This window comes from Alosa sapidissima, chromosome 9 (assembly GCF_018492685.1).
Source record: "Alosa sapidissima isolate fAloSap1 chromosome 9, fAloSap1.pri, whole genome shotgun sequence".
Classification (NCBI taxonomy): Eukaryota; Metazoa; Chordata; class Actinopteri; order Clupeiformes; family Clupeidae; genus Alosa; species Alosa sapidissima.
Window position 1 is genome coordinate 9,606,468 of NC_055965.1, and position 14,468 is coordinate 9,620,935.

A 14,468-nucleotide genomic window follows, 5' to 3' on the forward strand; every position below is an offset into this window, starting at 1 on the left:
TTTCGTGTCATTTTCGTATTTTCGTGTCTATGAAAGAGTCTTGGAAACGTTTGTCAGCTCTCTACAATACCCTATAGTTAGGGTAGGCTACTGATTATGTATAGACATTACCAATACTAGTTTAGCCTTATGCACAAGTTTGCAACACTCAACAATTAAGGTATAGGTCAAAGGTTATGTTTTGTTGGCATAAACCAAACAATAAGAGAATGCAAGGTTGTTTTCTGTGTTTCTGTTTACGATACTGTATTGTCTAAGCTGGCGCACGGCTAATAATATAGCCTATAATATACTGGTGGACAAAATCAGACAGCAACTCCGAGGATTGCATTCTTACATCCGCGTTATTCTCTGAGATTTCCCGGTGGTAAAAATAGCAACGCAATGTTGCTCAGGGTCAGTGACAGCTGGCGTCTGACCTCAATCTCACTGCTGCCTAGTAACCCTCGTTCACACGAGCCACAAAGCTATCGTTGGACCGGTGACAACTCCTTATATGGTGTTGCAATGATGACATCGCTGCTGCCTCTTTGGAGCCAGCGGGAAGTACAGGCGCGTTCGCGTCACGGCTTTTCCACTACGCTCCCCCCAGAGACTCTAAAACGGATACTCCATATATGGGTGTCTGGTGACGTCGGGTTAAAAAAAAAAAACATGCACATACTGAAACGCAAATATTCACAAAACAAAACCCCCTGTGATCTACCTTTCATGTGTTGAACTTGACGCGTCCAGTATCAATTTAAATTAGCCTATGCAATAGTATGTATTATAGGTTGGCAATGGCAAAAAATTATAAACGGTGTCACTGTTTCTTCGGCAGAAATAAATTACCCGTGAATGCAGCATATTCCAATTAAAGTACAACATACATTAAGAAATGCATTGTTTATAAAAGTTAACAATAACCATTTCAGGTAAGCTTAAATGTTAAGCACTCGTCGAATTGCCTAACATATGGTTAAGACGTTGCTTGGCGGGGTGGAGCGTATTGTGTCACTTAGACTACTAAGGAATGGAAACTCATTACGTCAGCGGCAGGCTCAAATAAAACCCTGCCCGACCAGGGATTGAAAGTTTTTTCAGTGACTGAACACCGACCAGAGAACAACTTCGGTCCCAACACAGAATTGTGAAAGAAAAACTCAGACCTCACCTTTTAAGAGAGGAAACAAAACTGAGTTACCAACACTACTGACATTTTGCAAGGAACAATGAATCTGAACGAAGAAGCCAAAAGGATTATGGCTATTTCCATTAGTAAGCTGTATTCCTCGCGCACGCAGCGCGGTGGACTGAGACTTCACCGAAGTCTCCTACTCTCTCTGGTCATGAGATCGGCACGGGACATTTACCACTCCGTCCAGGTTCTCAACGAAACCGCGGAGCAACAACACACGGTTCCCTGTGAGCCGCAAGAGACGGTAATCGAAGAGCCCATGGACACGTCTACAGACCAGACAGTCCCCGACGTGTCAATAGAGTCCACAGAGACCGATCTGACGACTGACGAGGAGGCTGACATTAAGCCTCCAAAGGCAGAGGACGGTGAGTGGGACAAAGAAAACAGAGACTGGGCTCAGTGCGACCGACATTCCAGGAAACGGAGAGGCAAGGCAGCTGCCGAGCCTGAATTCCTCCCGAGTAAGAAAGCCAGAATGGACACAGAGGACGACAGACGCGTGGGAGTTTTGAGGAGTAGTAACGGGAACTGTTGTCGCTCGGTCGAAATACTGACTCAAATTTCTGTTCCAAGTGCTATCGAGGCGTTCTGAACGCCAGGGGAACTGGTAACCGGGACCTCAACATGATCTGTCGAGCTGAAACGGGTCAGGGACGTGACCTAGTTTATGAACACGGGACAAAGGAGAAGGGCGCAATGTTAGCCCGCTTACTCCCCTTGGGTGACATGGTACATGGTACCCTCGTCGCTTCAAACAGTTGAAAAAGTAGTGACACATGGATAGAGGCCTTTTCGGGCTGAGTGAGCAATGACCGGTCACTGAGTCAGCGTGCCTGACGCTTATGAAGAAGTGAGTCAGAACATGTACAAGGCGGCAGCTGTTCACGCACCTTCGGTCTGTTCGAGCTGCGACCGGCAGACAAAGCCGCGAGTGGGGGATGGTGTTCTGTCGGGATTTGCACGGCACTACAAGGAGTCACGCTGGTGTTTTGATCGCTTGACGGGACCAGATCACTACCCTGCGCAGGGGGGCGCATTTGTGTCAACCCCTATGACGTTGACGCCTGCCCAAGGTAAACAAGCAAGCAAGAAAAACATCAACGCTACAGATGACCTCTTGACCAACAAGGACTGGTGTTGCAACTGCACTGATAATGCCAACATTCTGTTCGACATCATGAAACAAGGTGTCGAAATTCCTTCCTGTCCTGTTCTTTATGTTTGTATGTCAGACTGTTTTTAAATCAATTTTCTACAATGATTTTTTATATTTATATGGCAATAAAATGTAAACAATTCAACTTGGTTTGTTGTTGGAATTTTTCTTATAATAATAATAAGGATGTTATAATTAACCTATAGGCTAGCTAATAGGAGAAACCTGTATGGTTTAAATGTATAGAGAAGATGATGACACCAAAGCTTAACAGTGAGTAAGCTAAATTATCTTTTTTTTTTAAAAACCTCACTTTGCAAGCATAGAACTTACCAGTTCTACACAGTTCCTAGAAATAGGCCTGCTGGCTCAATCCGGATTTGTGGGAACACCCTGCTACCAGGTCCCAGGAATCAGTAGGTGTTCAAAGAGCAGGAAGTGCTGCGGGTGTGTGCTGCCAGACCATGGTGGGGAGGTCCCCACTAATCACCCCCCCCCCCCCCCCCCCCCACTTCACACACACACACACACACATACTCCACCACAAAGACCTGGTGCACACAAACCCACTTGCACTGAAGCCACTTCTGACAGATTATAGAATTAAGAAACATTCAGTAAGAGGGTGATATAAATCTCAAATGTTATCTTGGCACAGATACATTTGATACTTTGACTGATATAATGGTGCCGTGTGGTGTTATACACATTTCATGACACAATCATTACACTGGGGAGATTGTTTTTTATTTAGGTCACAGAAAAGTCCTAATTAAAGTGGTTGATTTAAAAAAAAAACTTAATCCTTTCCTTGCCACAGAGGCTAATAGCTGCCAGTGCTAATACCCCATTTCTACAGTGGTGCCTCAAACGAATTAGTAGCAAGTCAAATCAGTGGCCACAAACCAAGGCTTTCGTCATGTAAGTTATACCTCAGTGGTTGACCAACGTAAGCAACAACTCGACAGGAGTAGCCTACTTTCTGCTGGGTGGTTGCAGTAATATAACAACAGTGTACTGACTGAGTCACTGTTATGGAAACGTGAGCATTTTGGGGCTAATAAATTCCATAAGGATGAAGTGTTCCACTGAAGGAAGTGATGCATCTAAAATGGGTTCCCCCCCCCCCCCCCGTACTCCTTGGTGTGCCTACATCATGATGTGGTAACTGGTGATGTTCACAATGAAAAAAAGAAAAGCTGGGACAAGAGAAAAAAGGAGAGAGGGAGAGACAGAAATAGTGCAAAAAAGGAAGAGAGAGAGGGAGGAAGGGGAGGAATCCGTTACGTAAGTAACCCTATGCTCCCCACTGCACCATGCTGCCCAGGTCTGACGCAGGCTGAACACTATGTAAAATAACTCAGAGCTTGCACACACACACACACACACACACACACGCGCGCGCGCACACACACACGATTCAATGTTGACGTCTTCACCTCACAGACATATTTTCACCGATTATTATTATTATTATGTTTAATTCCCCTCCATGTGCTCCCCTCATCGTGGGCCACACATGGTTTATTTTTATCACTGGCTTTGTTCATGCCTATGTTTATCTTGTGCCCTGCATGGAAGAATATCCAACACCCCCGTGATGAGTGCACTGCAGTTTCGCGTTGGGAATGTTATCTAACTCTGTGTCACCCAGTATACATTCATCTCTTTCGATGACTGCTCATGAGTGTGTGTATGTGTCAGAGGAAAGGGTGGGGGTGTGATATATGTTTGTGTGTGTGTGTGTGTGTGTGTAACATTTGGCTACAGAGTGAGATGGCTTGGGTGTTTCATGAGAGGTTTGGGGGCAGTGTGTGTGTATGTGTGTGTGTGTGTGTGTGTATTGGGGGGTTGTGAGGCAGACAGCGCGGCTGCCACTGGAATGTGTACAGTAGGTGGAGTGTAATTTTAAGAACTGAGGGGGTGGAGGGAGCAAAGCACTTCAGAAAAGTGGGCTTCTGAGAAAAAGGACTGACAGACAGGCAGATAGATAGATAGATAGCCAGATATAGATAGATAGATAGATAGATAGATAGATAGATAGATAGATAGCCAGATATAGATAGATAGATAGATAGCCAGATATAGATAGATAGATAAGATAGATAGCCAGGTATAGATAGATAGATAGATAGATAGATAGATATGGACAAGAACAAATCTAGATATAAGTGTAATGTGTATCTGAATGAGGAGAACTAACAGGAACACTTACAGGAAACAGTTACTAACAGGAAAAGTGCAGGAAGAGGGCAGGAGAGAAAACTGACACTACAGGAAGTCAGGGAGGAAGGAAGGGTATCACATGCTCTGGCTGTGGCGATGATAAAACAATAAGGCGCCCTCCCTGCCTTTTACTGGCAAGACCACAAAGGGAGGGAGAGGTGTCAAAACTACATACTCTCACCCCCATCGGAGTGGAGGACCGGGGCTCTCTAATCATTTGAGAGACAGTGTGTGTGTGTGTGTGTATGTGTACAAAAGAGAAAGACAAGAGAGTACCCTCATTGTCACAGTGTTGGATTACCAAGTTTCATGTTAAATCCTCATGTTGTGCCTCAAGTGTTAGAACAAATTCTTTAGGCTGGTCAAGTGTTATAACAACAACAACAACAACAACAACAACAACTGACAGTCAGAGAGTGCCAGTGACACATTAGGACCAGGAGAAACAGATGAGACCAGGAGACGAGAAAGGTAGAATGCATTCTCTCTGGGTTTATTCAGCTTCTTTAGGAAGAGTTCTGTTCGGAGTTACAAAATGCACTGGTAGAAACAGCAGAGAGAGAGATAGAGAGGACAGAGAGAGATAGAGAAAAAGGGATTCTTTTTCATAGCCAGAATAAACAGGAAACATCATCAGATTCAGGCAGCTTCTGTGTTCAGCTCAGCGGGGATTGCTTTTTTCATTTCATTTCTTTATTCGTTATGACTCAAAAACCTTCTGAGAAGGGTAATTCTATTCATTTTTTTTGTTTTGTTTCATAACATCTCGACATAGTGATAGTGTGTCTCAATCTCAATCCATTTTTCTCAGTGAACGGTTGGCAATAGAAACAAACAAACATTCTTTGATATCATCACTGAAGTCATTTACATCCTTTTTTGGTGTATGTTTTTTTTGTCTTTTTTGTCTTTTTTTGTTTTTAAAAATAGAAGAAAAAAGGAACACATTGCTCTTAAAAACATCTAACTATATATATTTATACATATATATATATATTTATAGAGTTTTTTCTTTATATATTTTTTTATTCCTGAAGTTGACTTGTTAACCCACATAGTGGCATGCACATTGCACATGCAGATCTGTATTTAAATACTTGTCTTTTTTCTTTATTTGCCATTTGTATGTTTTTTAAAACTCTTCTTCCTTCCTCGGTTACTTCTAAATGGCTCATAGAGCAATGGTGACGATGCAGACCTATTAGTTGATGGGATGACTTTTGACCAATGAAGGGAGAGATGGTAGAGGTCTGAGAGTGTCATAGTAACAGTGACTGACTGAGATTGATATCCATGGATTCAAACATACAAACTCAGTCAAACACACACACACACGCACACCTCAGCTGAGAGCTGTGAACTATTACACTGTGGCACACCCTGGGGAATTCACACTTCCTGCTTCAGTTACCAGTAATTGTAAGCTGTTAAAGTCCAACTTCCTTGTGCAGAGCATACAGTAAAAGCATAACAACTGATAAACCCCTGCAGTTAAAGCAATGCGTCAGACTAAAAATAGAGATGACTTCATTATTCATGTGCCCTTGCTGGTCTAGGGAAGGAAAGAAAACAACACAGAGCCAAGGCTCACCTGTACCTATTCTGTACTTCTAAAGACGCAAAGACGAGATAGGAGAACATTAAGATAAGACATCGCTTAGCAACAACAGTAACAGGCAGCAACTAACTAGCTAACCATGGGAGAAGAAATGACGTGCAAGTAAGATTGAGAGAGAGATACAAATGAGGGAGAGAAAAATAGGGAGGCAAGAACATGAAATGAATGTAAAGGATTCAAGAGAGAGACAGAGAGAGAGAGAGACACAGAGAGAGAGAGACAGAGAGAGAGAGAGACACAGAGAGAGAGAGAGATGATAGGGACACGTTGACAGTTTGTGGATTTATGAATGATTTACAGAGGAGATGCAGGGCTCATGTGGGTAGATTATAGCAGAAAGACATAGATGGCACAAAAACTGCACAAAAAATGATCAGACAGAACACACAATAGAAGTGAATGAGGACATGAATGAAACCAGGACAGAAGTGACCAGAAAGTGTTCTTCTATACAGCTCACCTTATCCGACACTCACAGCACTCATGGCCAATGGGTCACCAGCGTCACTCATTAGAGAGTGGGTCAGTCCACTGGGAAGCAGCACCAAGGGGACCTGTGCAGTGTAAGGCACTGAGAAGAACTTATTACATTGGTAAGGTCACTTCAGCAGAGGTGCGTGCACACACACACACACACACACACACACCATAGGGGTCTATCATACTGCCTAAGCAGATGTTCTCTAGAACCTCTCCTTCTCCCTTCCTTGGGTCAAAAAGACAGTGGTGGTGATTCAGTGAAGTAGCAGGAATAGAGGGATGAGGGTGAGTGCTGAACTGACATCTCTCCGGTGAGCACGTCCAAACATTTCTTAGACGATCTAAATGGATGCAGGGCTTTGTGTTTGTTAGTGTGTGTGATCTACATGCATGTGAGATTGTGTGATTCAATTCCCTTTATTCAGATAGAGTACGAGTCGGCGAATTCTAATCTTTATTTGGTACGTAACACTGTCTGTGCCAACCGTAACTGAGTGCTCTCTACAACCTCTCTCTCTATGTAGAAACCCCTTTTCCCCATGTAAACTGCCCTGCCACCTACTCCCCTCCATACTCCCCACACACATACCGTTTGCATGCAAACACACACACACATAAGGTACTAAAGGGAAGTGGGACCACTCGGGGCATGTGGCGCTAGCTACATTTATGGGTGACTTTTGGCAGCACTGTTATCAAACGTTTTTTTTTTTTTCATGTTTGTTTCCTTGTAAGTTGTTTTAGGAGAGCCCTTATTCTCGTGGAGATGAGAGTGAGAGACAAAAAAACAAAGACATGTGGAAAACCAGTTCAACGTCAACGAGGCCCGTGCAGTTCCACAGGTTCTGCGCGATCTTTAAGAGTGGAGTCACGTTAGAACAAAGAGGCCTTGAGGTGAGGATGGAAATAGATGATGTTTTTAATGGAAGAAGAGATTTAAATCAAACAGAGGTCAATGGTAGGGGAAGGAGTGATGGAAGACAGCAGCTATGAGGTGTACTATGGTGAGTATGATACAAGGAAGAGCCTCGGGTGGAAATCAAAACCAAATGGTGGCACATTTATTGGGTGTTCATGCTGACAAGAATCTGTGGTTTCCCACTGGCTGTTTGGATCCACAAGGTCCACCATGCGCAGTATTTTTGTCCTTTTCTTTTTAAAAACATTTTTATTTCTTTTAGCGGCTTTGCCGCAGCATTGCCACTAAACCAAAAAACGAGGACTAACATCTTCCTGTCCCATTATCCTACGTGTTCAGTGTTCAGAGTGCAATTTCTCTTTCCTGTCGTTAAAGATAGGGGGATAGGAGAGGGGTGGTCTAACATGGAGGTCTGGTAATATCCAACATCTCGCCAAAAAAAAAAAAAAAAAAAAAAATTACGTTAGATTCAGACATTTAAAAAAAAAAAAAAAAAAAAAGTGAATGCATTGAGCCAATCTTTCTATTCCTGACTGACTGACTTGACTGAAATCTTCCATTGAAACAATTTTTTTTTCAAGACGAGACCTGAGTAGAAGACAAGACACTCCATTGAAAGTTTTCACGCATTCCCACAACGAGCTGTGCAGGGATGGGGGGGTGGTCGTCCAAGCTGCAAACGAAACTCGATGGCGATGGCCATCACTGCCAGAGAGGAAGCGCGTCCCTGTGGGGCTGGGGGCAATATTTTGGGGCGTGGAGAAAGGGCTGAAGAAGAGCCAAAATGGATACCTCAAGGACATAAGAGAGAGGAGAGAGGGAGTTCTTCCCCCACCATCAAACCTCAACTGAGCCAAAATGGCTGCCTTAAAGCAGGCTCAGTTTCACTGTCATCCACTGTGCTACTGTAATCTGCCCACCTCCTAAGGAAACTGGAGGCGGGAACACGAGTTAAGGCGTAGAGTGGATAAGTCTGTCATTTGACATGGGGGACTCGGACAGCGGGGGAAGAGGGGGAGGTAAGCGGGTGGGTCAGGGGTCGGGGTTTGGATTCTACACAAAGACAGAAGGCACTGTGGCTCCCTGGGCTGCCCAGGATGATGGCACCTCAGCCCCACGTTAGGACCAACCTTAATACTGGCTGTCCTGACCGTCTCAACCAGGCCTGGAACTAAGGGAGGTTGCCCGGTAGGCAGGCGGCTGCCCCCAAGTACTAATGTGGTGTCACATGCTGGACGTGGGGAACGATGAGGTTCTCTAATAGCCTAAATGCAAACCGAAATGTCAAAGGAACTCAGGAACAAAGGAACTCAGGTTAATGGCAAGGAGGGTGTGCATGAATTCTGCATAGTTACACTTAGTGTGTATTAGTGTGATAGATGCAAAGATCTAATCCTACTTAATGCATTAGGTCTATTTTTATTATTTTTCTTAAAAATTCAGAAATGAAACACTTTGGGAATCATTCTAGGAGGGCGGACGTGCTAGGTAGGTGTCCCCTTTTGATGACAACACAACAAACTAAATGAAATGATCATATTGATGACAATGGCAGTGATGCTTGTGTTTTCCCTCCTGGCGTTATGAGTCAAAAGATGGATGACGGCCTCTTTCGGACAGATGGACCAGCGGACTGACGGACTGATTGACAGGTTTGCACAGACAGGTCTGTGGGGATGCGGTGGAGGGTTTGGCAGGAGAGGCCCACCCACAGCATGCCTCGGATGACTGGTTGGTTTGGCTGTTTCTTGTATCCTGAGCTGAAAGGAGGGGCTCCATATTTTTTTTATTTTTTTTCTGAGCTGACAAACAGGCGAACAGGGCTGTCAGACGAGAAGGAAAGGCAGGGTGGAAGGAACGCCTTTTTGGGATCTTTTTTTAAAAAAAAGAAGCGCAAAACAGCGCCCTCTGGTGGTGGCCTTTGCAATTTTTTTTTTTTTTGGCGAACTCAGACTCGCCATCCCCCGGTAAAACGGAACAGAACAAGCTCAAGAGCACAATCTTGTAGACATTAAACAGTACATGACGTTTCCATTTCTTTCCACAAAATACCACATTCCTTTAGCCATATCTCCCGACCTGAATGCACGACAGCAGAAAAAAGGTTGACACGATTTTTTTTTTGTTTGTTGGGTGAAATTAGAAATTGATAAATTCAGAATGATCGGCCAAGTCTGACCAAAGTCCAAGCTTGATTTGACACAAGGCAAGCTTCATTCATGCAATTGACTTCTGTAGCTTCTTTTTAAAAAGTGAGTTTCTGGGACATTTTGTGTCAGTGTTTGTCGCTACACAAAGAAAAGAAAAAAAAAAAGACTTTAAAAGACCAACTTTAGACCCACCCAGCGAAATGCTTTCTGATTTTGGTGGCTGGTAACATTGCATCTCCCCTTCTCCTGAAAATACTTTGAGGGTAATGACCAAGTCAGTCCTTCACAGTCCGACGAAGCCTCAGCATCTCACTGAGTGATCTGTGTTTGAAATACCTTCAACCCTATTAGACAAGAAAACCACATATGTGGAATCAACCAGTGCTGAATCAACAGAACCAAGGAACAATGAACTATACATGAGCCTGGCACTGCAAGTCCTAACAATGTGTGTGGAAACATACATGATCACTCTGACTGTTAATATCATCATCATAATCATCATCATAATCATCATCATCATCATCATCAACATCATCATCATCATAGTCATCATCATCGTTGTGTTCATTAGTTGCATTGACAATGTGGATCATTATTTTTAAAGATTAGTATCAATAGTAATAATAAGTAACAGACTAAAAGATATTTTATTGAAGGAGAAATTCTCCCTCCCTCCATCTCTCTCCCTAAAGCTCGCGGCCAAGGAAGACGGGGGGGGGGATTCAAGGGGGGGCAGGGGCAAAGGTGGGGGTGCAGGACAGTGCAGTGTCCACTGTACTGCAGTTTGTAGTGCAATCCACAAGATTTAGACCTCAGTCCAGTGCAAAACATCTGGATTCTTTAGTCCAGGAAAAAAGTGAACGAAACAAGAAGAAGAAGAAGAACAGTAACGGCAACAAAAAAAGGTTCACCATTTTGGAAATGAAACCAACACTGTGGCTGTCACCAAGAGAGAGAGAGAGAGAAAGAGAGAAAAGGGGAGGTCGGAAAAAAACAAGAGACGGTAACACATTCCCATGAGACAAACTCCAGCAAGAACTGAAAAGAGCATGGAGCGAGAGATGGGAGAGGTCAAACGACAGAGAGAGAGAGAACTTCCAAAAAACAAGGAGAAAGAAAGAGTGCGCTTGAACTTCCCCCACAACCCAACCCTCCCCTCATCACTACAACCCCCCCCCCCCAAAAAAAAAACAGTAAATCTGTCTAACCATTTTTTTTTTCATTAGTCCCCCCCCTGTTTTTTGTCTTTATCTCATTTTTTAAAATCAATCATGCAGGTTTCCATCAGATTTTTTTTTGTTGTTGTTGTTATCTCAAAAAATGACCAATGAAAGCAGAGCAAGTGCAACATAATTAAACAAGCTTCAATGTCCAAGAAGAAGAAGAAGAAGAGGAGGAGGAGGAAGAGGAGGAAGAAATAATTCAGAAGATCAGAAATACTGAAGAAATTGTCTGTTATCCCCTCACTCTACCATCCCCAGCTGACAGGCAGCCACGCACACACGCGCGCGTGCTCTCGGACTGTTGTCTGTCTGGTTTCTGTGTCTCTTTGCCCCTCTAAGGGGCCAACAAGTGTGCAGGGAGGAAACGGGGATGTACCCCCCCAACCCCATCAGCAGAGTCCATGTCGCACACACACTGCTCACGCGCACACACACACACACACACACACTCCTGGCACCCAGGCGCTGAGGTCACTGTCAGTAATTAACAGTAAACACAGATGATAAAACTCATCAATATCAACCAGCAGTTGCAACCGGCTGGATTTTGCAGATTGAGCTCCCAGGAAAAAAAAAAACGAGAGCTATTTTGTCATTTTGTTTCTTCTTCCAGTTTTCCCCCTAAATGCCATTTTGCTTCTTTGATCTTCTCTTTCATGTAAACGTCTCTCTCTGGAGCCTACAGTAGTTGAAGGTAAGGGGGCTACTGGCTTTTTTTTGTTGCAAGTGTACGTACGTGTGTGTGTGTGTGTGTTTATGTGTGTTCAGGATTTTGTTTTATTTTCAAGGAAAAAGAGGACCCTGGCAATTCGCAAAGAATTTGATGGTCACCAGTTATTTTCTTGAATCAAAATTTGTCAAGACTCTGAGAGATATTTCAAAGCTCCTTGCTTAAGAGCTGCTCTCTTGCTCATTCTCTCCTCCCAGCCCTTCCTGTGCATGCCGAGGATTCTGGGAAGTTGTAGTCCGCGAAGACGGCAAGAGAGCAATCAGTAGATATAAAGGCGGAGAAGAGGAGAGACACCGGGGGGCGCTCTAGTAACCATTGCACTCTTCTGTTCTGTTACGTTTTCTGTTTGTGTGTGCAGCGCCCCAAGACTGGGTACAGTCACACATTGTGTACACACACAAACTGACATACATGCATGCACACACACATACACACACACACACACACATATTGTCCTGACATTGTGTATGCGTGCGTTCAACAGGCCAGCTTTTTCTCCCTTCTCGCCTACGTCTCCAGCCTTGCTGGTCGTCATGTCGAGTGTCTCTGGTTAGTGGTAGCAGGTAGGGGTAAAGGGGGCATCAGCCCCCCCCCCCCAGTCCCCCCCAAAACCTGCCCCTTTCCCACCCTCACCATCCCCCGGCCCTCTTTTACAACCAAACCCCCTCTCTCTCTCTCTCTCTCTCTCTCTCCTCCTCCTCCTCCTCCTCCTCGGGCTTCAGGCGGGGAACACTAGCACCAGTCATCCTCGTCTGTCTCACTGTAGGGTTCGTGGAGGCCCTTGCGGGGCCCGCGGCTGTGGGGGGTGTGGCCGGTTGGGGCCCCCGGGTGGGGGGTGGCGGGTGGGGGGCCGCGCCTGTGCGGAGAGGGCGAGGACGAGCGGTAGCCGTTGGGCACGCGCCGCGGTGGGTGTGGCCCCGGGGGCCCTGGCGGGGGACCTCCTCCTCCTCCTCCGTGATGGCGGGCTGTCCTGGGCGAGCGCGGCTGTTGCGGCGGCTGCAGCGGCGGGCCTGGCGGCAGGTGGTGGTGGTGCGGGTTGCCCCCCTCATGCAGGCTCTGCTCGTAGGCCGGCGGCTCGTGGTGGGCGCTCGTACTCGTAGTCGGGCTCATAGAAAGGCCCGTCGCCCTCCAGGCTGCCCTCGTGGGACAGCGACGGGGGGTGCGGGGGAGGTCCGGCCCAGCGGCCGCCGCCCTGGTGGTGGTGGTGGTGGTGGTGTTGGTGTCGGGGCGAGCGCGGCGAGCCGTGGTGGTGGTGGTGGGGAGAGGCGTGGCGCGACGGCGGGCCGCGGTAGGGGGCGTCCGGGTGGCCCGGCGGCGGGGAGTAGTGGCGCGGCGAGGGCGATCGGAGCCGCGGTTGCGACCCCGGCGGCTGGTGGCCCGGCGAGCCGTACGCCGGCTTGCGCACCACCGGCGTGAAGGCCACGTGCGGCCGCGGCGTGGACGGGGTCTGGGGCAGCTGCCGGCGGCCGCGGCGGGGCGTGCTGGTCCCCGACGTCGACGGCACGGGGCTCCCGCTCACCGAACTACTGCCCTACACGAAAATTCAAACAAGGCAAATAATAAAACGGGAGCACCACCGAACAAACCCAACAAACAAGAGAAAGCAAAATGCCAGAGAGAGAGAGAGAGAGAAATGAGAAGAATGGAAAAGAAGAGTGAAAGAGAGAATTAAGAAAACAGAGAGAGAGAGATGCAGAGAAATAACAGCAGTAGAAAAAATGGGTTGGTCAGTATGAGATGGAAAAGGTAGAAAGAGCAGAACAGAGAGAAGAGAAGAGAGGAGGAGAGAGGAGGAGGAGAGAGGAGAATAGGGGGAGTAGAGAGGAGGAGAGAGGAGAAGGGAGGAGAGAGAGAAAGAGAGGAGGAGAGAGGAGAATAGAGGAGTAGAGAGGAGGAGAGAGGAGGAGAGAGGAGAATAGAGGAGTAGAGAGGAGTAGAGAGGAGTAGAGAGGAGGAGAATAGAGGAATAGAGAGGAGAAGAGAGGAGGAGAGAGGAGAATAGAAGAGTAGAGAGGAGGAGAATAGAGGAATAGAGAGGAGAAGAGAGGAGGAGAGAGGAGTAGAGAGGAGTAGAGAGGAGGAGAGAGGAGAATAGAGGAATAGAGAGGAGGAGAGAGGAGAAGAGAGGAGAATAGAGGAGTAGAGAGGAGGAGAGAGGAGAATAGAGGAATAGAGAGGAGGAGAGAGGAGAAGAGAGGAGAATAGAGGAGAATAGAGGAGTAGAGAGGAGGAGAGAGGAGAATAGAGGAGAATAGAGGAGAAGAGAGGAGGAGAGAGGAGAATAGAGGAGAGATAGAGGAGTAGAGAGGAGGAGAGAGGAGAATAGAGGAATAGAGAGGAGAAAAGAGGAGTAGAGAGGAGGAGAGAGGAGAAGAGGAGGAAAAGCCACAGGAGGAGGAGGGCGAGAAGAGAAGAAGTGAGGGCAGATGAGAGGACAGAAGAGCAGAGAGCATGTGGAGAGAGAACCAGAACAAATCAAACCGGCAATTGAGGCAAACCAGCACACACAGAGAAGCCACAAGTCACATTGTGAAAAATGGACAGAAAAACCACAGTGAAAAAGAAAAAAAAAACAAACAAAAGGATAACACAAGAGAGAGAGAGGGATTTCAGTGAAACAGCCTGGGAAACTGGACATAGGCACAGGTCAGAGGCCGAGCTCAGTCTACATCGTGGACGTTGCCTGCATCACTTCATTCTTTAATCCCTTCACCTCGGACACCCCACCTTTATACCGACACCATCCACGAAGAATACTGCAAAAAGATCTGTGAGTGTGT

General features: G+C 46.2%; 2 protein-coding genes across 2 annotated transcripts in view; one reads left to right on the forward strand and one right to left on the reverse strand.

Moving 5' to 3' along the window:
• The first annotated feature begins 1,069 nt into the window (after window positions 1-1,069).
• Window positions 1,070-2,484, forward strand: ier2b (immediate early response 2b). The gene has a single exon (XM_042102779.1). It carries the CDS (start codon window positions 1,215-1,217, stop codon window positions 1,773-1,775), a length of 561 nt encoding a protein of 186 aa, XP_041958713.1. The 5' UTR covers window positions 1,070-1,214; the 3' UTR covers window positions 1,776-2,484.
• A 9,847-nt stretch (window positions 2,485-12,331) lies between these two features.
• cacna1ab (calcium channel, voltage-dependent, P/Q type, alpha 1A subunit, b) overlaps window positions 12,332-14,468 on the reverse strand; it is a 59,833-nt gene continuing 57,696 nt past the window's right edge. Inside the window, 2 exon segments of the mRNA XM_042102731.1 lie at window positions 12,332-12,771; window positions 12,773-13,219. Coding sequence (XP_041958665.1) covers window positions 12,421-12,771; window positions 12,773-13,219 — 798 coding nt within the window. The 3' untranslated portion in view covers window positions 12,332-12,420.